General features: G+C 45.1%; 1 protein-coding gene across 3 annotated transcripts in view; it reads right to left on the reverse strand.

Annotated features, from left to right (window-relative positions):
* The window catches only part of Dscam (DS cell adhesion molecule), a 566,911-nt gene that overhangs the window by 36,632 nt on the left and 502,744 nt on the right, over window positions 1-27,535 (reverse strand). For 2 of the 3 annotated variants that reach the window (XM_021209063.2, XM_029544386.1), the window contains exons 22-28: window positions 26,148-26,265; window positions 24,144-24,307; window positions 22,407-22,505; window positions 19,358-19,546; window positions 18,129-18,419; window positions 14,981-15,157; window positions 3,478-3,508 (exon numbers count right to left, since the gene is read on the reverse strand). In XM_021209063.2, the coding sequence (XP_021064722.1) occupies window positions 3,478-3,508; window positions 14,981-15,157; window positions 18,129-18,419; window positions 19,358-19,546; window positions 22,407-22,505; window positions 24,144-24,307; window positions 26,148-26,265 (1,069 nt within the window). Of the gene's footprint in view, window positions 1-3,477; window positions 3,509-14,980; window positions 15,158-18,128; window positions 18,420-19,357; window positions 19,547-22,406; window positions 22,506-24,143; window positions 24,312-26,147; window positions 26,266-27,535 lie in introns of those variants that run through there. The other variant, XM_029544387.1, reaches the window with a different exon arrangement.

Genomic DNA, 27,535 nt, shown 5'->3' on the forward strand with positions numbered 1-27,535 from the left:
TGAGTGTGAGTGTATGTATAAATGTCTGTGTATAAGTGTGTATGAATGAGTATATTTATGAATGTCTGTGTTTCAGTGAGGGTCTGTGTATGTGTGTATGTGTGTAAGAGAGAGAGAGAGAGAGAGAGAGAGAGAGAGAGAGAGAGAGAGAGAGAGAGAGAGAGAGAGTGTTAGGGAGAACTAGTGGAGATGTACTTGTCCCAAATATCACCAAATGTCTCTGAGGTACAAAGTAACTACAAACAGACAAGATCATATATCTGGTTGTGACATCTGGATGGGCATTTTGAGGTTGTATATACAGAGACATGAACAAGAAAAGGCAAGGTAATTTAAATATGGTTTGAGTTTTCTCTTCTCTAGCACTGGCTCTCATATTGACTCTGGTTCTTGGGCAAAGACATAAGATGGTAACTCCTCAGAGCAAGGCAATTTCCCCAGTTGGGACACTGGGAAGCAAGCATGTTCCTCTTTTTCTTTTCTCTCCATGTGCATGTGTGTGTGTGTGTGTGTGTGTGTGTGTGTGTGTGTGTGTGTGTGTGTGTGTTACATACATGCATGTGCCTGTGTGTATACACAGAGAGGCCAGAGGTTGATGACAGGGTATCTTTTACTTCCCACCTTACTTTTCTGAGACAGTGTCTCTTCACTGAGCCTGGCACTACCATAGCAGGGAGGCTAGCTGGCCAACAAGGCCCTGGTATCTGATTGTCTCCATCCCTTAGCACTGGGGTTATAGATCTCTATGACATTTTGTGGGTGCTGAGAATCCAAACTTGGACCCTGGAGCTTATAGGGTATGCTTGTTATCCCCTGAGCTATTGTCCCACCCCAGGTCTTTTTGTTTGTTTGTTTTGTTTTTGTTTGTTTTCTCTTCTCACTGAAACAAATGGAAAAAAAAATCTTACTTTCAGCATGGTAACTTCACTGTCTCTCCTTCCCAGCCAATTCCACCTATTGGAAGTACTTGGAAATACTTTTCTCAATACTGTTGTTCTTTGGAGGAAAACCAAAACTAGCAATAGGAAATGGTAGTGGTTGCTAGTTTTAATGTTTTTAACATCAGTTGATAGCCAGTGGGTAAGACCATGATCTATTCCCTTCCGACATGGTCTTTCAATGCTGCTACCTGCCTATCTGTCTGTCTTACCAATGCTTTCTAAGATCTTACTCTGGGGCTAGTGGGGGAAGGCTATGTAAGCATGCGTTTTGGGTCTCAGGAAAGGCAAAACTCAGATCATTCTTACCCAGCAGAAAACAGTCCATGGTTTCACACCCTTCAAGCATGGGTGTGAGTTATGGATGGGGGACCTAGAGGGCACTGGGACAGATACTAATGGGAAAGGACTGGAAAATCCACACAGCCAAGGGAAAGCATCCCACAATTGCCTGCAGTAGTTTTTCAGGAGGCTGAGAGGCCCTACTGGGGGCCTGATTAGCAAAATGGCCCTGGCAAGGGGCGGCTGAGGTAAGCAGTGGTCACACCTGTCTAAAGAGGCACCAAGAAGAGCTCCAGGCAGCTCTCACCACCTATGCAGTTGCCTACTTATATGGCAGGGCTTTTTGCAAGAGCAGCCAGGAAACCAAACTGTATGGGAGATTACCTCATTCTAAATGTCAATTAATTCACAGTTTTCAAGCCTACATTATAAAATTTGTTCTGCTGAGTCAGTTAGTCATTATAAGTCAAGTGGCTTTTGCTTCTTCACCTTTTAGATGCTTTATCACATCCGACAAGTCCAGAGGAGCCCAGATACAACATCTGGGGCTGCAAAGAATGCCTCTTAGTTGCTTAGTAAACAAATGTGGATTTCCAGATGAGCATGGCCTTGGGGGGTTTTATGCAGATTTGTGTAATCTCCTACATACGTCTGATGTTTTCCGATTAGAACTCCACCCTGAGGTAGATGTTCTGAGGGAACTTGGATTTGTTTGCCCTTTCACCCAAGACTCTTGCAGCCACCTGTCCATTGGATGGATTCGTTGATGTGTGAAAAGAACTTCAAATTCAACAGGACCCACACTGGCCCTGTGCCCTGATAAGTAACAGTTCTCAACCTCAGCCACCCAAAGAATGAAAATGTCTATGCCCTGCCTCTGTCTTCCTATTCTCGGCATAGGACATCAATGTTCTTCTATGTCCCCCAACATTTCAGAGTTATTCTAGATTTCAGCTACACTAGTGCTTTATCTGGGATGCACGTGGGTTTAGGACACAGCATCCCCAGCAGTGCCTCTGAAACAATCTTGGCGTACCAATGCTGCCTGACCTCTTCCTCTGCTGCTAGAGATGGTAATTTCATGAACTTCTTGGGAATAATGCCGGCAGCTTTGCATGTGTAGATGAAGAAGATGCAAGACAGAAATAACTACTCATCCTTGTCTTCTCCCAAGCAAGGCAACATAAAATGGTGGCCCCATGTCCCCTACGAGGGGTCCTCTTGATTTTCTACAAGGTGATTTCTGATGGTTTTCTTATTTTCTAGACCCTTATCTTCTGGTTTCATCTTTTGTCCGGTCCTGTACCAACCTGCTCGGTATCACACTGATACCATTTTTACAGAGTTCAGAGGTTAGAGTGCACAGGGGAACATGTTTGAAGTTAAGGGACTGGGAGGTGAGAGGTAGGCAAGGACAGAACCCCCTCTTCATGCCATTATGTGCTCTCCAAAGGCAACACATTTACCTTTGTGGTCTTCCTTGAACTGGGCTAACTCTTTTAAAAGTCTTGGAGGCTGTCTACCTGAACAGTAGCAAAACTCAAGTTCCCTGTGGCACCTCTGACCCTGTCTCAGTGGTCTCTACTTCAGTGGTCCCTGCCTCCATGGTCCCTGCCTCAGTGGTCCCTGTCTCAGTGGTCCCTGCCTCCATGGTCCCTGCCTCAGTGGTCCCAGCTTCAGTGGTCCCTGCCTCAGTGGTCCCTGCCTCTGTGGTCACTGGTTTAGTGCTCTCTGTCTTAGTGGCCCCTGCATCTGTGGTCCTTGCTTCAGTGGTCCCAGCCTCAGTGGTCCCAGCCTCATTGGTCACTGGTTCAGTGGTCCCAGCTTCAGTGGTCCCTGCTTTCATGGTCCCTGCTTTTGTGGTCCCTGCCTCAGTGGTCACTGGTTCAGTGGCCCCTGCCTCATTGGTCCCTGACTCTTTGGTCACTGGTTCAGTGGTCTCTGTCTTAGTGGCCCCTGCCTCTGTGGTCCTTGCTTCAGTGGTCCCAGCCCCAGTTGTCCCTGCTTCAGAGGCATCCTCCTCCTCTTTGAGTCCAGCCAACAACACAGCCATGCATGGCATACATAAAAATAGTCACTTGTTGTCTGTGTAGCCAACTACACATTCCATGAATGTTTTGGAATATAAATGAAGACTACATGTTGAAATGAGAACATGTTACTAACCTCAGATCATCCTTATCATTAAGAAGTAATCAAGGCAAATTATAACTGTCTTTTGACACATAATGCCCAGGGAACGGTGTCATATTCTTACCTCATGAGCATTTCAGCTAAACTCTTTGCATCTGGGGAAGAGAAAGCTGATATTAGTATAAGATCAATAACTCATAATCAACATTTACTTAGAAGAAATCAAGTCATTATAACCAGCCCTCCAGTTACATGGCAAGCCACTTCAAGGGAAATTGTTTACCAGGGTTGCACTAATGACTAGGGGCTTTGTGGTCCCTTATTTCTTCTACATGGGACTCTTTTATGGGTTTTATTTATCACAGAAAGATGCATTAGTATCCCGTAGCCATAAAATTGCAGACATCTATTCAAGTTTTTATTACAAACTATTTGTTTGTCACTTCTAGAGAAACCCAGTTTTATTTTTAACAGTTGGGGAAAAGTCATTTATGGAGAACAAACCCACCCTTTCCATTACCCAGGAACGACACGTGGCTTAGGCCCAATCTGGATCACTTTAAAGCGGCTTTAGTGTAGAGCTCTGTGGCCCCCAGGTTGGTCACTGAGTTTTACAAGCTTGGATGTTTTATTTTAAACTCGGAAATAAAGCTTTATTGTACACCCCCTGCTCCCCTGCCAGCCAGGACACTGTTTATGGAGACCTGGTTATCACCTCTGACACAAGGAAACAAATCTCAAAATACTGTAGGGCAGATCGACTTATTTGGTAACACTATTTAGAGATGCTCGCTTCTCTTAAAATATGATTTATGCTTTTTTACACATTCAATCCTGGCAAAAGTGAAGTTTCCTTTCCTGGAACACCGAAACCATTTTATTTTTTTAAAAATTTCTTTCTTTGCTCTAAGACTTCATGTTAGGGATCCTGCTCAAGGAGCAGAAGTTTCTGGAAATGAATTTATTTGATGGTGTGTGGCTCCATACTGAAAGAACGCCTAGGTGGGGACATTCCCACCTCCTTCTCTGGGGCTGTGATTTGCCTGTTATGTCTCATGGATGGAGACATGGAGACAACCTCAGATCAATTTCCCAGCACCCAGAACCCCAAAGACCAGAAAGCTTGTTCTAGAAGCCACCAGGTCATGCCTATTCCCATTGGCAGCCTCAACATGGTGCACAGATGGGTTCAGTCTACAAGACAAAACTGGCCCCCTCTATTCCACCCACATGAAAAACACAGGAAGCAAAATAGCACTGAATCTCCCAGCTCATGTCTTTATATTTGTCTGCGAAGATGAAGTAAATAGCCCGAGTCTCTTCTCTTCCTGAATGATTTAACACGTACAAAGTAAATATATCTATGGAATGCCAGAAGCTGGGATTAATTAGCTCCATGAAACACCCAACAGTGGCTAGTACAATATGCTAAGAAAGAGGACTGAACTTAGCAGAGTAAACACTTGTCTTCAACTTACACTGGGCTCGTAAGTCTGAGATGCCCAACCCCTACACTTGGTCATATAGTGTGTCTTTGCTCCAGGTCAGCCTCAGCACTCCCTGGGGGCTTCTCAGGATGATGTGTAGGTGTCTTGGGCTCCACAAAGGACCACAGAATTCACAAGTGTTCATCTAACTGCATAGGTCTTGACTGGCCTCTTTCTCAGGCTCAGATCACTTCAGGATTTAGCTCCAAAGCCATGTCAGTCAACCCTGCCTATATCTACCTTTGAGAACAGATGTCTTCCTTCTGTTTGAGCTACCATGCCCTGCTTCCAACTCAGCTGATAATTTGAGGAGAGTTGTACTAGTTGGAATTCCTCCTTTCTACAAGCTCCCTGGAACTAAGCTGAGTAGTTTGGAGTTTGGATGGCCTGAGTAGGGTGGCATGACCCTGGAGCATGTTCTAAGGACCTGTATCATACCATGCTTTTTAGGAACGCAGGCTAAGTCCCTCTTAGTATCACTATGTGGCATTTAGAGATGAGGAGAGTGAGTTGTGAATATGTCCATTGGTGAGAGGTCTGTCCAGTGTTTACGGCATGAACAATTTCTCTGCTGTTTTAGTGGCCCTTTATACCTGGAGCAGAATGAGAGTCAGACCCCAAGGGGTACCAAGGAACAGACATCTGGCCTCAGGAGGGTAAGGGAAATTATCTAAGGATAGCAGTGTATCAGGATGGGCCATTCTCAAGAGTTAGGGAGACTGGTCTGTTTAAAAGAGACCTGGAACTTGGAGGGTTAGAATTGGTGGGCCATGTGCGCCACAGAAAATTTACAGGCACTGGAATAATGTGTGTGTTCAGGAAAAGACAGCTCTGTTTTACTCGAGAGAGTTCGCTTGCATGGTGATAGATGAGGGTGGCCCCAACATTATAGAGGTGACTAGTGTAGTCTGAAAGCTGTTACCTGGCTAAGATGAGGGTGACACTGCTTGCAAACATGGTGGTAGAGAGTAAGGGGGTGGGGTAGACCCCAGCTTTCATCATGTCTCTTACTCAGAAGGTTTAGACAGGAAGTTGGGTACAATGCTCTGCCACCAGCTTCCTACAGGGGTCCAGGTGAGAACCTGTGAACTGGATTAAGGATTCCAGTGGTTTGGGGTTGCAAATGATACTGTTATGTGATGTTGCCTTTGGAGATAAATTGCAAAAAAAAAAAAAAAAAAAAAAAATCGGAGCTCTGCAAGTTGTGGTAGGGAGGGGACTGCATGGAACTCAGAGAAAGACTAGAATTGGGGTGCACAGGATGAGACCAGAGTCTGGTAGGATATGGAGAGCTGGGAGACCTGTTTTAAAGCTAGAAGGTGCTATGTGGGACTGTTTAGAGGTGGGCTAAGAGTCACAAAAGGGAGGGATCTGAGCAGAGATGAGGCTTGGAACATTGTTCACGTTCACATAGGGAGGGGTAAAGAGCCGGAGGCACATCTCAGACACGCTTTCATTTAGGGGAAGGAGTGTATCTGGAGCAAGTTAGTACATTTTAATAGTTCTGGAATATAGGATCTTAACAGTGACGGAGGCTTTCAAATTAGCTTCCTTAATGAAATTTAGGATCCTCTCCCTCGGGCCTCAGGCAGCCATTGGTGTGCTACCTTTAGGGGGTCCAGAGCTGGGGTTGTGGGACACCACAGTGGCTGTCCACTGCTGCTTTACACCAAATGCCCCTTAAGTTATAGGACACCCAGAGTGAGTTGCTCACCTCCCTGCCACACATATTCTCATAGAGCTTTATGTTTTTTTTTTTTTTTTTTCAGCTCAGACACCAACACTAGGTGACCCCTGCTCCAAGCTAGGGGTCCTAAAGCAGCACCAGAAGCACACTTGACTTGCACTTGACTTGCACTGTGCTTCCATGGGCCACACTTATGATGGATGGATACCCCATGCCGAGGAGCCCCTCAGCACAGAGTTGCTCAATGGGAGCTTCCGTGGTGACTTCAACACATTTTCCATTCCACACTGCCTCCCACCCTCGAACTTGCAACTTTTCCAAGGCCCTCTGTTCCTCAGCTATGGGTTCTCTCTGTTCCCACCTGGATCCAGCAGTAATTGACACAGTGGCTCTTCTAATCGCTTACAGCTCAATCTTCCTGTGCCTACCCATTTAAACACCTATATTCTTTTTCCTCTTCCTCTTTATCTCTTGGGTACAGCCCAGTCCTTAAGTAGGGAAGTGGCCCAGAGACGTTTTCAGGGCACTCTTTTGTTGCTATTCTGAGACAGGGTCTTGCTATATGGCCCAGGCTTGGTTCAGACTCCTGATCTTGCTTTGGGCTAGGATCCCGGGTGGGTACCCTCTCACCTGGCTTTTTAAGCATACAGCTTTCCCCTCTGCTACTACAATTCTTGATGCGCTTTCTACCTATCCATAGTGATGGGACCATCTGGAGCCATCCACAAGCCACTGCGATGGCATTGCCATTCCTGTGTCTGGGTTGAGTGTTCCCTTCTTGAGTTTAAACTCCCTAAAATCCTCAAGTACTTCTCAGTGGGCCTGGCTTCTACTTAATTTCCTACTTAGGACCCTCTTTTCTGAAAGGCTTGCGATTTCATAGTGTCCTTTATTCAACCAGCCTGAGTACAGACACTGGCAGGATTTTTAATTTTTTTTTTATTCTCTTCCCACACACTTATGAGAGTACCATATCCATTACTGGAGTTGAAAATGAATTTTTACAACTTCTATAGAAGACTTTACAGTTCTACTGGTTGAATTTTATCTTCTTGGCTGCAGCCTTTCAAAGTCTCATGATCTCTGGATTCTTCTTTCTGATTCCTACCTTCATTCCCACCTGTGTGAACCTCATACCACAGTTTGCTTAGCATTTCACAGGGCTCACCACAACTTGCTTACTCCTTATCAATCAGCCCTGTCAAAACAAAGAGTGGGTCTGCCCAGACCTCTGCTGGCTCCTTTCTTAATCTTACATTAACTTACTTCAAACTAGAAGGCTCTGAATTAATCAATGTTTGAATGGTGGATGATGTCTACCACCTAGCATCTCTCATTGCCCTTTGATTAGTTTAAGGCTATCCACAAAAATTTGGGGATTATGTATGGGAAGATTTTGCTTTGAAACGTAAAATTGTCTCAGAACTGGAAGCCTGTGGTGACCCTATTCCTGATCTTTTCAGTGGCAGGAGTGGGGAGTCTTCAGTGAAATATCATAGATTAATTGGTGTCTATATTTTGCTCATTGTCTTTTGGGACATGTTTTATGTCAACTCTAGAAAACCAACTCCCTCCCCACAACCTTGGCTACTGCAAAGGTTTGGGGAAAAAATAGCAAGCTAATCAGGGCTCCAGTAATTGTTAAAAGTTTTGAGTTTTCCCTGTCTCTGTCTCATCTCATTTGATTTCCTTCTTTCCTTCCCTTTTAATTCCCTCCCCTCCCTCCATTTCCTCCTTTTTATAATCCCTGGTCCTGCTGTTCTGGTTCAAATAGCTCTCCTCCTGCCGCACACCAGAGCAGAGCAGATGTTGAGTGGCTTTCCTTCCACCTGCCATCTGTTCTGTGAGAACATCACCCAGAGCTCAGCTCTTCCTGCTCAAACACAGCCAAGCAGGCCTGGGCATAGTTTTCTACATTTTCATATATTTCAGACATAGACATAGACTGGGTAACATATCTCCTGAAGTCTGTGGCCACTTCTACACACCCCTCTTGTCTCCTCTCCTATTCTGTGGGGTAGGGAGTGATAGAGAAAGTCTACCAGGCTGGTCCAGGAACAGAGTATTTTTCAGCTCCCAAATGATACAGGGAAGACTAGAAAATGATGACAGAGACAACAGTGATCAGGTGTCACAGGTCATCTGCTTGTGGGGAACAGTTTCATGTGTGTGGTGGGGTGGAGAACTATAAGTCTGGCAGTAGGCGAGGAGCCATGTGGCTGAGCATCTGATGCTGGCTGGCTTCCAAATAGTCAATGGCAAAAGTACTCTGGGAGATACGGTAGATATTCAGGGCACAAATTATGTATCAACGTGTCAATAAAATTAGGGATCATATGACAGAGAGTGATGAGGTTAAAAAAAAATGAATGAACCCAGGGTTTTTGAAGGTGGGAATGACATTTATATGCCTTTGATAGCATGCTCACTTCTTCTGACTCCATGAGTCATTGCTAGTCATTAAAAACTTACTGGTGCTCACCATGACAGCCTGTCTCTTACTTGCATATGCCAAGTTTCTTGGGCATATGGGGGTTGTAACAGTGACCTGGACTCTCTTCTCCCCCCTGTTCCCAATGTCACTTTGGAACCTTTTATCTTTCCAGCCTCTAGTTTTCAAGTCTGCAATATGGACAATGCAAAGCTCACACCCTATCAGGTCCCCCTGGTGCTGAGAGACTAAAACAGGACTGTGGGAGAGCGTTCTAGAGCATGCAGTTCTGACAGTCTAGGAGAGCCGCACCAGGTGCTTCAGGAGCATCACAGCTTGGTCTTGTTCAGTAGTTACACACTCTCTGAGGACCACTGCACTCCTTCTGCGAATGTGTGAAAGAGTGCACCAGTGAGTGTGTTATAGTGTCATGGAGTGCTTTACCCAGGCCCTTGCCTGCAACCCAGCAAGGCTTTCTTACAAGGCTAAGCAGCTTTAAACATATAAATAGTTGAGAGAGAGAGAGAGAGAGAGAGAGAGAGAGAGAGAGAGAGAGAGAGAGAGAGAGAGAGAGAAAGACATACAGATACACACCCACACAGTGCTGTCATTCATAGTCTCAGGTCTATGTTTGCTCATCTGAAGCTCTGAGGAAAACGGCATGTGCTTAGACTAACCTCTACTGTGAAGTCACCTGTACACCCCGAGAGCATGAAAGGAAACCATCTATGGACAGCAGATCTCACCTCGCTGCTCCCCGCCTCAAAAGCTTCTATCTGAAGGCTCCCCACCGCCAGCCCCACTTCTGTCTGGGACGGGAAAAGATATTATCAGGCAGCTATTTTTTGCAATAGCTGTAAACCTGTATTTAGGTTTTTTTACAAGATCCCAGCCAGATCACCTGCATGCTTGCATGGAAGAAGATTTTAAAGCTGGGGAGAAATAAATGTCCTCAGACACAGTCATCCATGCTCATGACCCAAGAAAATTGGAAGAGCAAAGCAAGGGCAGGGCAGAGCACCCTGGCAAGCCAGGCAAAGCTCCAGAGATAGCCGAGCATTCACAGTCCCTGCCCTAGACGGCCCATTCTTGTGTCCAGCTCACCAGCTGCCCTTGCTCCAACTCCATCTCATCCCACTGCCCACTTGTTCTGCACAACCTCACACAGAAACTCTGCTCTACCGTTTCTGCTCTGACAACTATAGGGAAGGGGAGAGAGAGAAAGGGAAAGGATAGGAGGCAGGGGGTGGAGTAAAGGAAGAGAGGCTAAAAGAAGAGAGAGAAGGAAGGACTGGAGTAAGACAGAAGATAAAACAAAAGTTTTCATAGTAAAGAATCCTGATCATGTGTGTCTGTGTCTGTGTGTGTGTGTGCACATGAAAGTGTGCCCTGAGTGCTAGCTCTAAGGTACAGCTCCTACAGCTACATGTATGCATGTGTGTGCACATGTGTGCATGTGTGTGCATGTATGATGAGGCTTGAAGAAGCTCTTAGGGTTTGCTTCTCAGTCACTATTCATCTGTCCATCTTTTTCTCTTGAGGTCTGGTCTTTCACCGGCTGGATCTTGACCAGAAGGGTGGTTGTTCACTGAGCCCCAGGAATCTGCCTGTTTCCACCTCCTCAGTGCCAGGATTACTGTCATTTTTTTTTTTTAAATGTAGCATCTGGGGATCCAACTGGGGGCCCCATGCTTCTGAAGTGGGTACTGAACTGAACATTCCTCAGTCCTGACGCTGTATCTTTCAATCACCGTTTGTTGGCTTGGCATTGAGCCTCCCGAGGCTGACCACCTCTGTGTTCTTTCTCTTTCCTGGGGGTTCTGCACTCCAGGGTGGGGGCATGTTTATCTTCCCCCCTTCCTCAAGTGTAAGTGCCAATGTGCTCTGAGGTTCACATTCCTGGCTGAGCTTAGTAGAGTTCAAGCTGCTTTTTGGTTTTAGAAATGGGAGAACTTTTGGTTGTTTACAGGGGAGAAACAAGCCAGGAGAGTTAAGAAAATGGAAAGGATTTCCCACAGTACACCCACCCACAGAGTCTTCCCCTTATAAACCACGAGCCCAGATTCTCTTGGGAAATGCCCATCTGACACTGGTCAGTTTGGAAATAATTGTTTATTTTGAATCATGTTTGAAATAATGACTATCTTTTGTTTTAAGGGGAGAAGGGTGTTTTGTTAGAGAAATGGGGTCAGATTGTTACAAGGCAAGTGAATCACTATGCTTATCTTACTCGAGGTAGAGTTTTTGTCTTGGCACTGCCAGATGACCCCTGCTGAGTGGCACCAGTACAGGCTTTCAGTCCCTTGGGAACCCCCCCCCCCAAAGGACACAGCTTTTACTGATATTGGAGTAGAGCACTAGACTTGGGGATCAAATTTTTATTAGGTTGGGGCTGCTGGGATTCTGGGTCCAGCTGGTGACTCACTTGTAGTTCAAAGTATCAAGAAGTTGGGGGAAACCAGGGCATCATTAAAAGCAAGACGCAGCTTCTGGAGTCCTAAATAAGAATATAGATTTAAAAAAAAGAAAATCTAGTACTTGAAGACAATTTAGAAGGTCGCTCTGCTCTAAATTTAGTACGTCCTCAGGAAGGGAGAATATAGGCTGGCGAAGCTGCTCCAGTCCCACTTTCTTTCATTTTGCTTTTGCACAAAAGAATATTACCTTGTACTCCCCCGACTAGGTTGTGCCTCCACACAGCATGGGGTGGTATTTGTGTACATATTTTAGTTGTGTCCAACTTCAGACAGTTCCACTAAAGAAGGGTCTGAACTTGGTCTCGCATAACCTTAAGTGCATCTAACAGGTACTCTATTTTTTCCTAATTCAAGTTGTTTACCCCATTTTTGATCCTGCTAAGAGGATGTTCAAGCAGCGTGCCATGTGTTCCTAGAAATGGTGACCTTATTTGGGGCAATTCTCCCCACCAATTCTGTAAACCTATGGGAACTGGTTTGAATGTAGGCACAGGACCTAGGTATTATGGGAGGCAGCTTTTAATTGAAGGGCATTATTAATGAAGTCTGAGGGCTAATATACATTCATGACTTCAAATCTTGGCTTCAGACCTCCCTACGTTGGAAATGTTTTACAACATTAATAGAAATTTTAAGGGGGTAGGTGGCTTGTAGGTCTCTCTGGGGACTGGCCTGGCATTCCATGATTCTTTCCATGTGCTCATAAATTACTCTGTCCTTTTAAGACAGAATTCAGGGTTACAGGGAGATGAATATGTCCTCTACTGTAACCCTTGATCTGGCACTTCCAGAGGATCACTATCTACAGCTCTGGATGGGATCTTAGGGATCTTTTGATTCCTAGGATCTTGTCAAACTCATGTGATCAAAAATAATGAGTAATAAGAAAATGCTGCTATTTTTTTAAACATTATATGTGACCCATGGTAGACAACCAATAGTAGTTTGCTAAATTAACTCCATCTCAGGAAGTGGTGGGGCTCTCCTCTTCTGTCAGAAGCCTTTATCATGCACCTATAAAATGCAAGAGTGTTCAGGCGGCAGAGGCAGGCAGATTTCTGAATTTGAGGCCAGCCTGGCCTACAAAGTGGTTCCAGGACAGTCAGGCCTATACAGAGAAACCCTGTCTCAAAAAACAAACAAGAAAGAAAGAAAGAAAGAAAGAAAGAAAGAAAGAAAGAAAGAAAGAAAGAAAGAAAGAAAGAAAGAAAAAAGAAAGAAAGGAAGGAAGGAAGGAAGGAAGGAAGGAAGGAAGGAAGGAAGGAAGGAAGGAAGGAAGAAAAAGCAAGAGTGTTGGTACCCTTGTGTTCTTCTCTTGAACTCTTTGCTCCTTAATATCTCATGAGACTATATCCTATCTCTCTTGTTACTTCTCTGTAGAAACCTTCCTATTAGTTTTTTCCTTTTCTTCTACACAAAGGAAACAAAACCACTTCAGGGAGTGAGATCCTCAGTAGTAGTAGATTGCTGCCCTTAGAAGTCCAACTACAAACCACCAGTCTAGACATAGAGATACTAGCAATAAAATGTTAATCCCAGAATCTTCCCTGAACATAGTTAGCCCTTGCAAAGCAACAACAAAAGGGTCAAGGGACTGGTGAGAAGGAAAACTTGAAATGCTGTGGGCCTTCTATCACTGTGACTTGTTAGCAAGAGCTTTTGTTGGAAAAGTTCTTGGCAGGAAAAGGCAGTGTTTGGTATTGAGGTTTAAGTACAGAAATGAAAATAAAACAGTAGTTGAAGTAGATAAGGTGTGGGGAGGGGTTTGCTACAGCCATGAGAAGCCCTGCCCTTTTAGTTTACCCATCAGCTGCCACACTCATGTGTGTCCTCGCATGCCGTCAGTAAGACACTTTCACAGTTGGTGTGAAGCGTCTCAGGCAACTCACAGCCTTCTATGTGGAACTAGTTTGGCATGACTGTCTACATGGAAGGGGGACTGTCACTTGATACCTCAAAGACAATGTCCCTGATGTTCATTTGGGTTTATAGTCAAAGAGGATTATGAAAATGTCCATTTGATACTTTAGTGACAAACACTCAATGCAAGGCAACTCAATCCTCTTTCTACTGAGTTTCTAGACACATGGCATGTTATTCTATTTTTATGGTAGGCTCTCATTCTTCTCCCCCCTTCATGTGGCTCTAGGATTTTAGCATGTGTGACCTGCTAGATGCTGAGGAGTGTGCATCTCAATGGTACTTAGAATCCGGGAGCACATTCCCTTTACCTTTGAGACGAATCTAGCAGAGTGCTTAGGTTATCTACAAACTTGAAATGCAACTGGTTAAGGTAATTTAGGGAGGATATTTTGATGAGTCTGGAAGAGGATCATCTGAATTTCTGGGCTCTGGAATAGTTAATGGAAAGACAAACAGTGGGCTGAAAGAGACTTCAGAACTTTGAATTTGTTGGCAAAGTGAGAGGAAATTGAAAATATCCAAGTATGAGGGTCACCTACCAGGAGATTTCTGGAGGGCGATGATGAACCAGACAGCATCATACCTAGTTGTGCTAATGTGATCATGGTTAGCTTAAGCAGTTACAGATGAAATCAAGGCTTGATGGAAGCATATATTGGTATATTGGTGTGCATGAGGAGATGTTTCAAGGCTTAATCCTTAAATGTAACTCTGAAGGATACACACACACACACACACACAGAGTGTGTGTGTGCATGCACATATGTGTATAGGTAACACTGCTCCACCATTTCCCAAGAGAATCTGGGCTCGTGGTTTATAAGGGGAAGACTCTGTGGGTGGGTGTACTGTGGGAAATCCTTTCCATTTTCTTAACTCTCCTGGCTTGTTTCTCCTCTGTAAACAACCAAAAGTTCTCCCATTTCTTGATATTGAAACACAAATACCCCATGGTATCCTTGACCAAATAATGGGTTGGTTGAAGACCTGATAAGTAGAAGGTACAGAATACTTCCTTCCCAGAGTTCCTTATCTGAAATTCTTTGCACTGCAGAGCAAGGGCCACTGGTCAGAAACTGTGAAGCCTCATCACCAGAACCATGCAGAGTCAGACACTGGAGAAATGGAATCTATTCACACTGGGTCTCAGTCTGGGCTCCTCATCCTCTACTGTGTTCTGCTGCATCACCATACTCTGCCTCTACCACCTCTACCATAAGCCCCTATCTCTGCTTCCAGGCAACATCATTTGCAGAACAAATCTCAAAGCTCCTTTTTTTTTTTTTTTTTTGCTAAAGCCGTAATTGGTGGCTTTACTGGAACCACTGAAAATCAAACAGAGCAGGCTTGAAAGACCCATGAGAAATTAATTTTCTTTGTCTGCCAATACTGAGGATTTAGGGGACTTGTTAGGGGGCTGCTTGTGCTCCATTTCTGACTCTGTGTGATTGAGTGCTTTATTGTCCCCCCCCCCTTCCCCAGAGCTCCAAAGTCCTGCAGAGCCCACATCAGCACCAAATCATACTGGGCAGAACTTGCTCCTAGGGAACACATCCTTCCTCGGTGGATGTCCTCTAGCTAGCCTTTCTTCATGGGGGCATGGGGCAGACACAGGAGCCTACCTCTCAGCCTCTTCAGCCTCTGCTCCCGCCGTCTCCTCCGCACAACCAGCAGAAGCACAAAGAGCAGCAGAACCCCGACCAGGATGCAGGAGATGGTCACAAGGATCTTGAGCCCTTCGTTGGTTGTCAGCCCTTCTTCACTTTGGACAACTGACTTAATGAGTGGAGGGATTGTACCTGAAAGCAGGGCCACGATGTTAGATGGCTATTAATGGCGACGGCGTGGTGGAGTTTTTAGGGATGATGGGTTACAGAGAGACCGCGCGATGTGATCCGGGGGTGTCTGTGTGATGAGAAATGAGAGGACCAGCTCCTTGAATCTCTGTGGGTTGACTTTCTCAACTCTCCCTTCGCCCAAACTTCCAACTCACCCTAGCACATCTTTGTAAAGGACTGTGTTTTTTTGGCAGAGCATTCTAAGATGCCACCCTCTGACAGAATGGTGCCTGGGCTGAGGGCTCACAAAAGCCACCTTGATTCACCTAAAATCCAATGCCCACTTGGCTGTCAATCATGGTGCTTTTGCTAAAGGCTCTTTGAACACTGTCTATGAAAGGAAGAACAATAGATTTGTCAACTGGACAGAAGACCCCCTTTGGGGAGGATGTAAGGTACCTCAGCCTAAAGAAGCATAGATGACCTTTTTTCTTTTGATTTTTCTCTTGATTTCAACCCCAGTTTCACAGCTGCTTTTTAAAATTCCCCATTTAGGGTAGAAGGAGCGAAGGGCAACTTTTCAAAGGGGAGGGTCTATCTAGGTCACAGAAAAGCGTGTCGCTGGCGGGCCTTGTTATTATGCTACAAAACTTAGGTTATTTGGAGCGGTAAGAAACAAAATAGAAGTTGACTGAACTCTGGACTGCTAAGATGCTTTCCACCCCGAGGCTGAACACGAGGCTGCAGACATCTGTGATTTATGGGGTGCGTGTCTCATGATCATCCATTACATAAGAGGTTCCATTCCCACTGTCTTTTCTTATGCAAACTAGAAAGCTAGGGCTTTAGGAAAAATAATGCAATATATATATACATATATATATATATATATATATATATATATATATATATATATATANATATATATATATATATATATATATATATATATATATATATATATTTGTTATTATCCCAAGAGCAAAAAAAAATTGATCTTGTTTAGCAACTGGAACCATCAAAATGTAACCCCTGCCACTCTCTGACCCCTGCTAGAGGTGAGCAGAGTGAGTGTTCTTTTAGTATCACAGCATCTCAGGCAGCAAACCCAAGCCTACAGATACCCAGACTCCAAGAAAGAGGCACAGAATGGGCTGAGGCTGGTCTGTGAACAAGACACCACAAGGACACGCAGAAAGTTTTGGTGAAGGAAATAGAGGTGACTTGGGTAAAGAGCTGGGGGAGCTGGGACTCTGACTGAAGTGACTATCAGGGTGGTTCATTTCAAAGTGTGTTTTTCCTGATATGAAAAGAAGCACAGTGGCCAAAGGGATGCTAAAACCACATGGTCATGGTATGGACTAGATAGGTCTGCCACCTCTTCCAAAAACAAATATGTACTCTTACATCTTTGTGCCATGAAATTATTTCAGATTTCAGGAAAGAGAATCACACACACACACACACACACACACACACACACACACACACACACCTTTCTAATATGGTTCTGAGTGAAGTAAGAACATTGCACATTGTCTCAGAAACTGAACACTTAAAGTCTGAAGACTATCTGGGACATGACCAGGTGTCAACGTGCCACCCATGTGTGACAAGCTCTCTCTCTCTCTGTCATCCACCTGTACAAGCCTGGGTCCAGAGTATAGGTGTCCAAAGTGACACATATACTGACTGTCCAGCTGGGCATGTGCTTGTAGGGGGCTTGGGTGAAGCATTTAAATGCACTTGATAGAAGCCATGGTCTTAGCCCTTCAATTTGTAAGAGCAGATGATCAGGCACCTTTGGTGGAAAACCTTAGCAATGAATGTTGCTCTGCTTGGGCATGATCCTTAGGACAAAGACTTCTCTAAATAAAGCCACACACACAAATCACAGAGGGCCCTTGAAGAGGAGAGGCAGCTGTCCAAGAGCCAGGACTTTACAACAGCCCATTGGGTAGAGCCCAATACCAGAAGGACTTCTCTTGGAAGTACTTCCTACAGCTTAGAGTTCGGCTGCAGAGGCAAGAGGAATCTGATTCTATCTGAGATAGGCTTTAGAAGCAGTGACTGTGGGCAAGAGACGGAAGCCAGAAGGATCAACACAGTATGCCAGAGAGAAAAGCACAACTCGGGGCCTACCTGGGACCATAGTCCCTCCAGAGCAGTGCGGAGTGGACAGAAGGCTGAGAGGGGAGCTCGTCCACAGCTTCAAACAGCTTGATGAGTAGCTGTTGGTGATCAGAACTCAGAGCCTATGGTTGCCTTTCCATAAGTGAGGGTTTTTGTGGGGCTACAGAAACCAGCATAGATGTGCTGCAAGGAAGACTCATTGACTGATTGTTAAGAGATGCTGCCTCAGCTTCACTGGGCTGGGTGTTGTTTAGGTACCCAGAATTTAAACGATTTAGTTGGGGCGGCAAAGGTCAAGAGATTCCCTAGCTTTTAGGATGTGCATAAAGGTATGCATGTGTGTGAGCACAGGCCCAGCCTGATCCATCCCTCATTCTATCCCCATCAGTGCCCCCTGCTTCTGGCGAGACTAACCTAACTTCCCTTGCCATGGAAAACTGTTGTGCACGTGCATTTTAAGGGTGTAATGAGAGCAAAAAGAAAGTTGTTGTGTGGATTGGGATGGATGGGGAAGGGGTGGGAGACAACAAAAGCAGCAGCGTTAGCTCACAGTCATCTGCAAAGCAACGGAACCATGAGGCAGAGTCCTTCAGCCCTAAGAGAAGCCACTCCTGTGCCAAGACTCCCCAGGGAGTTCCCCTTAGTCCTCAGTCCCTTCACTCTAGACACACACTGATAGTCATCTGTGTACAACGGACTAGGGAGTCCGCAGAGAGGGGACTGAATGGCCCAAACCCTAAAGGGCTATGGGGGCACTGCTCACTCTGTGGTAATGACAAGTGTCTTGTAGGAGAGTGAATAGCATACATGTGCACATCCCCGAGCCACAAACAGGAACGCCATGAAGTCATGAGCTTACTGCCATCGTAGTTCAGCGTGGCGAAGTTGGCTTGCTTCTCCGCACAGCCGGCGCTGTTGCACACTCTCATCTGCAGTTCATACCATGTGGCTTCTTGCAGGTCATACAGAATGTAGGACTTGGAAAGGGAGGTCCGCTGAGCTGTGGTCCAGACCGTGGTCCCAAAGGGTCTGTACTCAAGAGTGAATGAGGTGATTGGACAGCCGCCGTCGTTCCAGCCAATCAGATTCAGTCTCACTCGGGTGGTATTGATGCTGGCGAAGAGCTCCTGCTCCTTGGAGAACTGGGGTTCTGTGGGAGATAACAGTGTTATTTGTGGGTACATGGATGACCACAGTTGGTTCAGGTGTTTTCCCCTGGCTACTCTCTAGCCTTGCTCCCGCCCAGGCTGGATCACCAGTTACTCACAGCAGGAGCAAAGCCTTGGGAACCAATAAGTTTTCCTGATCACAAGGACTGGAGCCAGAATGGAGCTTGAATGGATACTGGCTATTTTTACACAGTGTAGAGTTCTCTGAAGTGGTTCACACACTGCAGTATATGGAGCTGAATAATTTCCCTTCCCATGTAGCTATAGAATGGGATTTGGTAAGTATCAGCAGTTTTCCTCTACAATTCAAACCCTTACTTAGTTCAGTGGCCTCTGGCATAGTGGTGTTATTCTACACAGACAAAACTCCTATCTTGTTATCTAAAACTCAGGTGCTAGACCCAAACACCATCTCTCTCCTGTCACTGGTTCTCCTTCCCTGGTAGGAGTGAAGCTCATAAGATCTCTCTTCTCCTTGCTACACAGATAGGGGAGTCTCCTATCCTAATTAGATAGGCATCCTCCCTTCTTTCTGCCATTCCCAGCTGCACCTTTGATCTCTGGGAGCCACTCCCTCAGGCGTCATCTCAAACTTCTATTCCAGATAAGAAACTCAATTCATTTGTAAGTGTTAACCTATTAGCTCAATCATTTCCAGCCTCAAAACCTAGGAGGAGAGGTGCCCCGTTTCATGGATGGCCAGCCTGGGTCCTCTTGTTGACACCCTTCGAAGGGCTTTCTTCTCTGAACTGTAAGTCAAAGGATGAGACTGGGAACTGGAATGTTCTGTGGTCAGTCTTATTTCAGGAAACAGGAAAGCTCAAACACACAGAACCACTCAAATATTCACCGAGTCTTTCACGGTCCCGCCCCCTTCACTCAAGAAGACAAGAAGGAAGGAAACAGCAGAAATCCTCACCTTTCCCCAGAGTTTTGGCTTCTATGATTTCACTTATGCGCCCGGGACCTACTCCATTTTGGGCAGTAAGGGTGAACTTATACCACGTCCCACACTTTAGGTTTTCCAAACGGTATGAACGCTCGCTGGGGCTGATGGGAAAGCTGCCCCACTGCTCACTGTTGTCCTCGGAATATTGCAGGATGTAGCCTGTAACAACCAGAAAGATGTTCTGGTGAGCTTTCTCTGAAGAGGTAACAGGATGGGTTCTGTAATTCTGGGTGCCTTTAGAAGAGAATAACTCCAACTCTTCCTGATTCTGGAAGCTTCCTTTCACATTCGGATAAGGGGCGGGGTAAAGGGATTAGTGAATAACTTTAGCCACACAAGACATTATTAACTATTACTATGGTTACATTATTGCACGTGCATGGAAAGAAAGCCATGCCCATTAACACCATGTTGTATTTGATGAGTACCAAGCTGGCAAATACCTGCCTCTCAGAGCATAAGTCTGAATCTGTGTGTATAGACTGAAAGGGGCTGTCTTGACAATGAGGACAGGAGTGAGTCCTACATACAACCGTGGGGACATTTGCAATCACAGGGGAAAATGGGCTCCACAGCCAGCAGCCATCCTAACAATTCTATAGCAACATGGCTTCTCCTCAGGGTGAATGGTTTGCTTGACACTTCATTTCTCATCTTTCCTTATAACCATTCTCTTTGTGGTGTCTACTACTGCTGGTCATGTCTATATCAGACATTGCCTGAGCACCTGGCTTATGTCACATCACACAATGCCACAAATGGTGCTCTGATCCCACAGTGCAGGTGACAACGGGGCTTTAGAAGGTTGGGTGGTGAGAAAGTTGCAAACCACCTCAGGCTACAGTGCCCACTCCTTGTCCTGGTGTCCTTGAAACTATTTCTTACGATCTTCATCACTGATAGCTGAAGTCTTGTTTCTGGGGCCAGATGTGACCTCTCCACTCTGCCCTTGTTTCCTAGACTGTCATCATGTGTCAGGGCCCCGGGAGACTAATGTTGTCTATCTCTCCCTGGAGAATTCCTCTTTTAACACAGACAGAGCATTTCTCATCTGCCATGCTGAAGAGGCTCCATGCCCCAAACCAGTGCCAATCAGATTCCCCAGGTGCCTCCCTGGGGTATGTATCACTGACTGCTGCTTCTGCCCATGTTGTTATCGGTATCCTCCACATTCTTGTTCTCTCTGGCTCTCTAAAGCCACAGGAGCCATACTTCCTGGACCTCTCGTGGCTGCTTTTGTGTTACTGAGCTCCCTCAGGATCAGCCAATCTTGGAGAAGATCTGCTTTCTGACTCCAGCCTCTACTCCATCTCACCTGGGGACTGGCCTTTGTTCTTCCTACCACTGAGGCCACAATACCTAAGTGATCTGACCTCTGACCCCTGGTTTCTGTTCCCCGGTGCTGCTGGATTCTCTGACATTAACTGTCAGTATAGGTGTCTGATTTATGACGTTCTTCAATGCTTTGGGCGCCACTAAATATTGCAGTGTCTTGGAAACTCTTCAGCCTAACTAGCTTCACTTCCAGGACCTTCTACGCTGGTGCTACCCGGCCTCTCACTGAGACAAATAAAATTCAAACTGTTTGGAATCTAGATCCTGGATCACTTGAGACACATTTATTTTCACTAAGCAATTTTCTCTCTCCCTTGTGTGAGGCCATTCGAAGCAGGAGCCCAGTTGCCTTGACTGGCATCCACACTTCACTCACTTGTCATAAACTTTGGTACCCTGTGACACACTCCTCTTCCCAGCTGTCCAGCATTGCTTCTGATTATTGTAGTAATTGTGACCACCACAATTTTGTGCTGTAGAGTGTCTGCAGCTGGGCCCTGGTGGCTTCTTGGCAGCAGTGATTTTGCTTGTCTGCTAATGAGTCCCTGTGCCTTGCCCATGGCAGGCTATTCAAAGCTGTCCCACGCTCCTCAAACCCACAGACGCAGCCTCACCCCTAATCATCAGCTATTTTTATAAAAGTAACCTCACCTTATTCCCTTCTGACAAAAAATAAAAAGGAAGAGTCTCCCTTTAGCCAACATCCCAGAAACTAGATTCAGAAGACAGCCAAGTCCTGGCTGGTAACAGTGTGATTTCCGGGGATTGTGACTATTTCTCAGAGTGGATATATGGCTCAGAATAAAGCTAAAGGAGATGGGGTGCCATGCTCCCAGAATCCAGGAGCTGGCTGGGTGATCCATGGCTCTACTCAGCAGTGTCTGTGTCTTTCCAGCTGTCTCCCCATCTTTCTCCTCTCCTTCTGCCCTTGGAGCCCAAGCCCCTTCCTCTCTCACCTGCTCCATGACCTCTGTTGTGATTTGGCACTTGTTCTTGCCCACCTCCCCCATCGTTTCCCTTTCCTGGTACCCTGCTCCACCCATGACAGGATGACCAGGGTATCTTTTCGCTTCAGCCTCCCCAGACCCTGCTACAGTACTCTAAATTCAAAGCCTTCTTGCAGAAGGGTCATTTCCAATCTGAACGCCTTATACCTTGAGTTATGTGGGGGGGGGGGGGCAGTAACTGGTGAATTGGAGGATGGTGTAGCTCAGACAGAGTCTGGGAGAGAATAATACCTGACGGCTATAAGACGTAGTGTGCCATGCTTATTACAACTTAGTGACTTTCTTATGTGACTCTGGGCAACTAGAAAGGAGGAAAGTTATTAAAAATGGAAACCAGCAAGATAAGGTGGTGTGGCGGGGCTTAAGTGTAGACAGAGAAAATTTCCAGAGAAGCAGGAACTCAGTTCTCCTCTCCCCTCCTCTCCCCTCCCTCTTATCCTTTTCTTTTTTCCTTTGTTTGTTAATAGCTCACTTTTGTATGAATGACCTGAGTTTCGAAGAACACCATAAATACAGATGTGTGCTCCAGATGCATGCATAGATAATGGGGAAATAAATTTCTGAGGTGTTTGGGGAGAGAGTAAACTATCATATGACAGTTATTTGACAAAGATGACCATTTCTTTCGGTCAGTGGACAGTTCCACAGACGTTATTGTGAGTGACTCATCTCATTACCTCTGATGGAGCTACCCCCATTATCTCCAGGGAGCCAGGAGAGGGTGATGGAGGAGGATGTCGTCTTGGATACGGTGAGCCGAGGCTGATCTGGAGGAACTGGGGAGGAAACAGTTAGTAGAAAACAAGAACTAGTTTCTCACATCCTCAATCCTCGGTAACAGTCATTTACTAAATCATTGTCACAGCCATTGATTAAATACATGTTTTAGAGTTGCCAAAATAGGCAGTTCGTCTCTGTCAAAGTGTCTGTCTTGTTGGCGTCCCAGGCTAGCGAGACAGAGTGTAGTGAATCTATGACTTAAGGAAAAGCCAACCACATTTCTACTTTCATTTATATCTAATTCTTTTCCTCACTATCCCTTGGATTCCTGAGTTGTCCATCTTGAATTTAAACTTTTATACTTACTAAGGACACAAGCATTAATTTACTCTGAACTCCAGCCAGGAAATTAAGTAGGAATGATTGACATGCCCGCTTAGCTGACTTGCTTTTCCCAAGTGGGGGGGGGGAGATGCAGCGAGGAGGAAGAATAATTAATACCATGCCGTAAGGCACAACACACACGCACATGTATACATACACACTCACAAACACAGGCATGCATACATACGCATGCACACACATGTACACACTGACACACAGAGATGCACACACAGGCATAAACACATGCATATAACATACACCAAGACTCTGAAAACCAAAGCTATGACAGTGTTTGTGGCAATGTGAACCCAACCTTATGCAAGGACTGAGAGATACACATTGCTAAACAATGGCCTTAATTCTATTCTGGACAAAACACTACACAAATTCACAATCAGATCATTTCTGATTTAGAGAGCACATCATGTAAAACACTCTCTCTTCCTGTGAGTGAAGCCTGAGATGTTCCTGTGACCCAAAGGCCTAAAACACTGACCCATCTGCTTAGAAAAATAATTTAATGGTAGCTTTAACAATTCCCTGGAACTCTCCTGACTTCAATTAACTCAAAATCCAAAATTGATTTCACGGTATTTTTGGAACAAATGGTATTGCCCGCTCCCTGTTCCATCTCACCCAGAAGAGTATTGATGCTATTTTCATTTGCAGTAATTTATTAACATGACGACACCTGAATCTAAAGAAGCACACATTTTAATTTCTTCTCTAATAAAATATCCCTCCTGCAACTAAATCTGAACCCAATCAATACCCATGTGGGTTAACTAATTTAATATTCCTTTAATATTGAAGAGTGTTGTGTATATTTTGTGTATGGCAATAAATTACTAAGTACCTTGCATCAAATGCAAAGTCTAACTATAAGCTTAGAGCTTCAGTCATTGAATTCATAACTAGCTGAGACTCTAAGCCTCTTGTCATGTTATTTAACTTTGTAGTTGATACAAGATATTTCATTGTTTATTGGTTTAATCAGCAGACATAAATGATAACATTCAGAGAGCTCCTTTCCCTTAATGTTGTACTGGTCACACACGTGTGGGCAAACCATGCATAAGTTGACCAAGAAGGACTTTTTCAGAGGTGTTCACAGACAGAAATAATGGACTAGACATCTTATATGTGAGAAAAAAATAATGTGACCTTTGATTTGTTCAATTTATATTTTCCAAAATAAATATGCTGTTTTACAAAATGAAAATAGCAATTTTTTGAGTTGTCTTAATTTTGCTATCTACATGTAAGGTACACTAACTTAAAGATCAGTTAAGAGGCACCGGGCTTTGTACCTTGTACTTGCAAATTTAATATGATCTCATCTGATCCCCAGTTGTTATTGGCAACACAGCTGTAATAGCCGGAGTCCTCTGCCTTCACTGTCCGAATGATGAAACTCCCGTTGCTGAAGATGCTCCTGCGACCGTCAATCGTCACCAGGCTGGGTGTCCCGTTACTGCCTCACAGGAAGAAAAATGCACAGATTAGAGAAATTATAACCACAGAATAGGTCAGCAGAAGCACTGAGCCTTTCTCTGGAGCCAACAGGAAATTGCAACCTCAATTATTTATGCATTATGAAATAACTGTGCTCTGATTATGTGACCAAACCATTGACTAGCAGAGATTAAAAGAATAATTATCATGCAGAAGGCTAGATCTGTGTCAATGGCCAGGAATCTTGTTAATTATTGGCCAAAAGCCGTGACTATTGTCAAGTCTACCATGTCTCTCCTTCCTCCCCCAGCTCTGGCTTTGGAGAGTTTCTCCCTGTGAGAAACTCTTGCTGGCAGAGGGGCCAACTTGACAAAAATCACACATGGCGAATCAAATTTCGTGATCTCTTATAGACTTAAATCAATTTAAAAGCACAATTCTTAATGAATTTGACATGCACAAGGTAAGATGGCATCTCGAAGGAGCATGGAGCTGACCCTCTTGTGAAGAGGTGTCTGTCATCATGACCTATGGAGTCACTCCTAGGTAAGGCAGAGGGCCAGCTTGACCCAGGGAGCTTATGAATTTGCTTTGGATTAACCAACTTAAAATGCAATGAGAAAATTGCTCGCTGGGTCCAACCCATTATTTTGATCATTTATGCTTGTAAGTGCTTTTGTTTTGGAAATAGGCACCCTTCTGAATCCGCTATTTTAAATCTCCATGACTATTAGTGGATGTTCAGCCTCTATTTATATCTTAATTTCTTCCCCTGCATAGAGATAAAGCATGTTTAAGGCACTCATCATATCCCCTGTCCCTTCTCTTTGGGGTTTATTATTATAGTAATCAATATTGAGCACAGAGAACCAGCTTTTCCGCTAGGCAAGTCCTAATGGGTTTCATTTCTTTTTCTCGAGACAGGGTCTTGCTATGTAGCCCAGAATGTTGACCTCACAACTGGCAATCTTCCTGCTCTATCCTCTCACGTGCTGGATCTACATAGAACTGTGTTCTCTTACTTTAGTCCTGTGTTTGTGGGGAGAGGGGTGTACAGGGTAGCAAGAGGCTTTTGGATCCCCTGAGAGCTGGAGTTGCAGGCAGCTATGAGTCACTCTCCAGTATCTCACAACTCATATGGGCTAGGAATAAAACTCAGGCCCCTTGCAAGGTTAGTACTAAGCCATCTCTCCAACCCCTGAATTCTATTGTTTAAATAAGTTCCTTCCGGGGGCTTGTGCCTTCGGTTAGGTTGTCCATTATCTCAAAAAAAAGAGAGAGCTAGTAAATAAAGTTCCTGATAACTTGAGCACCTAGCCTCCATTCCCCAGTAATATAGAGCAAACTCCCACAGTGATGCTTGTTAGTTCTGGCTCCTTTCCTCACATGTGTTTTCCTGAATTTCAGGGTCTGGATTAATAGAAGAATGATACATACAGATGATCAAAACCATATGCTTTGAAGCAATTTCTCCTGATACAGTTGGAATGCTCAAAAGTAGGTGTGGACTGCTTTTTTTGCCTCGTTTCAGTGGAGCGCTGGCTTTCTTCAGCTTCTATTACTATCATGAAGTAGGCGTTGGAATGTAGCTCAGTTGGTAGAGTGCTTTCCTAGCATATGTGGAGTGTTGGGTTTGATGCTTTGCACCAAATGTACTGGGCATGATGGCATGTGCCTGTTATCCCAACACCAGGAAAAGAGAGGTGGGGGTACAGAAGCATAATATCACCCTTAATTATATACCATGAGTTTGGAGCTAGCATGAACTACAAGAAACACTCTTTACACCGATGTCCACAAGGCTGTTTGACGTATTGGCTAAGGGCTCACTAAGAGGCATACATTGGGTTGCTGGTTACCTATCCTTCATCCACTTTACGGCAGGTGACGGGTCTCCAACAGCTTTACAAGGCAAGACGATGTCCTTCATCCATGGAGTAGTCACTGTCCCGCTGAACGTGAGGATCCGTGCAGGAGCTACAGTACCAAAGAAAAGACTGTTTACACAGAGCCAAGGTGACCTCCCCAACAGAGCAGCCCCCCAGAGCTAATTAACACTGCAGCTGTCAATACTGTTCTCTGGCATCTGCCTTATAAGAGATTGGTCATGTAAGGACATGCTCATGGCTGAAAGTCCCCACTGCAGCCTCTCTTTCTTCTACTAACCAAATATGAGCAGTATATTAAACCCTTGACGTTCCATAAGCCAGGCAACTCCAAGCCATGTTTTCTCTGAGTGTGATTATTTTTCAGAGCACTTTATGAAGAGATTTGTCTTAGCCCCCAAACTGCACATTAAAATATACTTTTAATATCTGAGAGAATAGACAACATAAAACATAAAGTCCGATGGCCAGAAGAAGTAAATCTGGATAAAAGCTGTTTACCAGCCGGATGACACTTTGCCCGATTCCCCACTCTTCACATATATTAAAGAAAGGGGACAGCTCTGCGGCCATTGGGCTTAGGACAGTGATTCATCCATTACCACTACCATCAGTGATTATCGGGACTGGTAGACACCAGGCTGTAGTTCTTCCGAGGAAAACAACTCCCACATGTGCCATCTACCAGGTACCACTTCCTAGTACATAAACCCCGAGGCAGAGGCTGCTCTTTTTATTTGAGCCAGTAGACTTGCATATGCAATGGAGGCTAGGGGATGCAGAAAGGAGGGGAAGGTTCTCCTTGTAGGAGCTCAGACTGGCTAGATTTAGGCATAGGGATCACAAGGAGGGAGCCTCTATCTGACTCTGGATCTACACAAAGGGGACCAGAGCTGCTGGGACCCCTGCATGGTTCAGAGCTCGGGAGTTTATACCGGCAGAAGGAGAGGGCAGGGAAGCCCTGCTGTGACTCTGCCTAACTGCCAGGGTTTAGGAAGATGTGATTCCCACAGTCAACCCCCACCCCCACCCCGAGCTAAGTGTCTTAAGTGTGGTGCCTAATGCATAATGGGCCTTTTAAATAATTACTTGTTTGTTTAGTGGGTTCAAGTTCGTGCCAGGGATCAAGTGCAGGGTCTCAAGCATACTAGGCTTCGCCACTGAGCAGCATGCTGCCACTCCTGTGGCATATGACATACCACAATACAATATCTCCTGATAGGTCCCACCCTGTGGAAGGAGCCTGTTTTCAGCTGAGCCTTGTTGACTTTGCAGCTACTTCACTGTGGCCTTCAGAGACAGGAGGTGCCTGAAGGGATTCTTCCCGTCCTATGCGTTTGGATGTAGTGCCTCATTTATCC

Source organism: Mus pahari, chromosome 12, assembly GCF_900095145.1.
Source record: "Mus pahari chromosome 12, PAHARI_EIJ_v1.1, whole genome shotgun sequence".
NCBI lineage: Eukaryota > Metazoa > Chordata > Mammalia > Rodentia > Muridae > Mus > Mus pahari.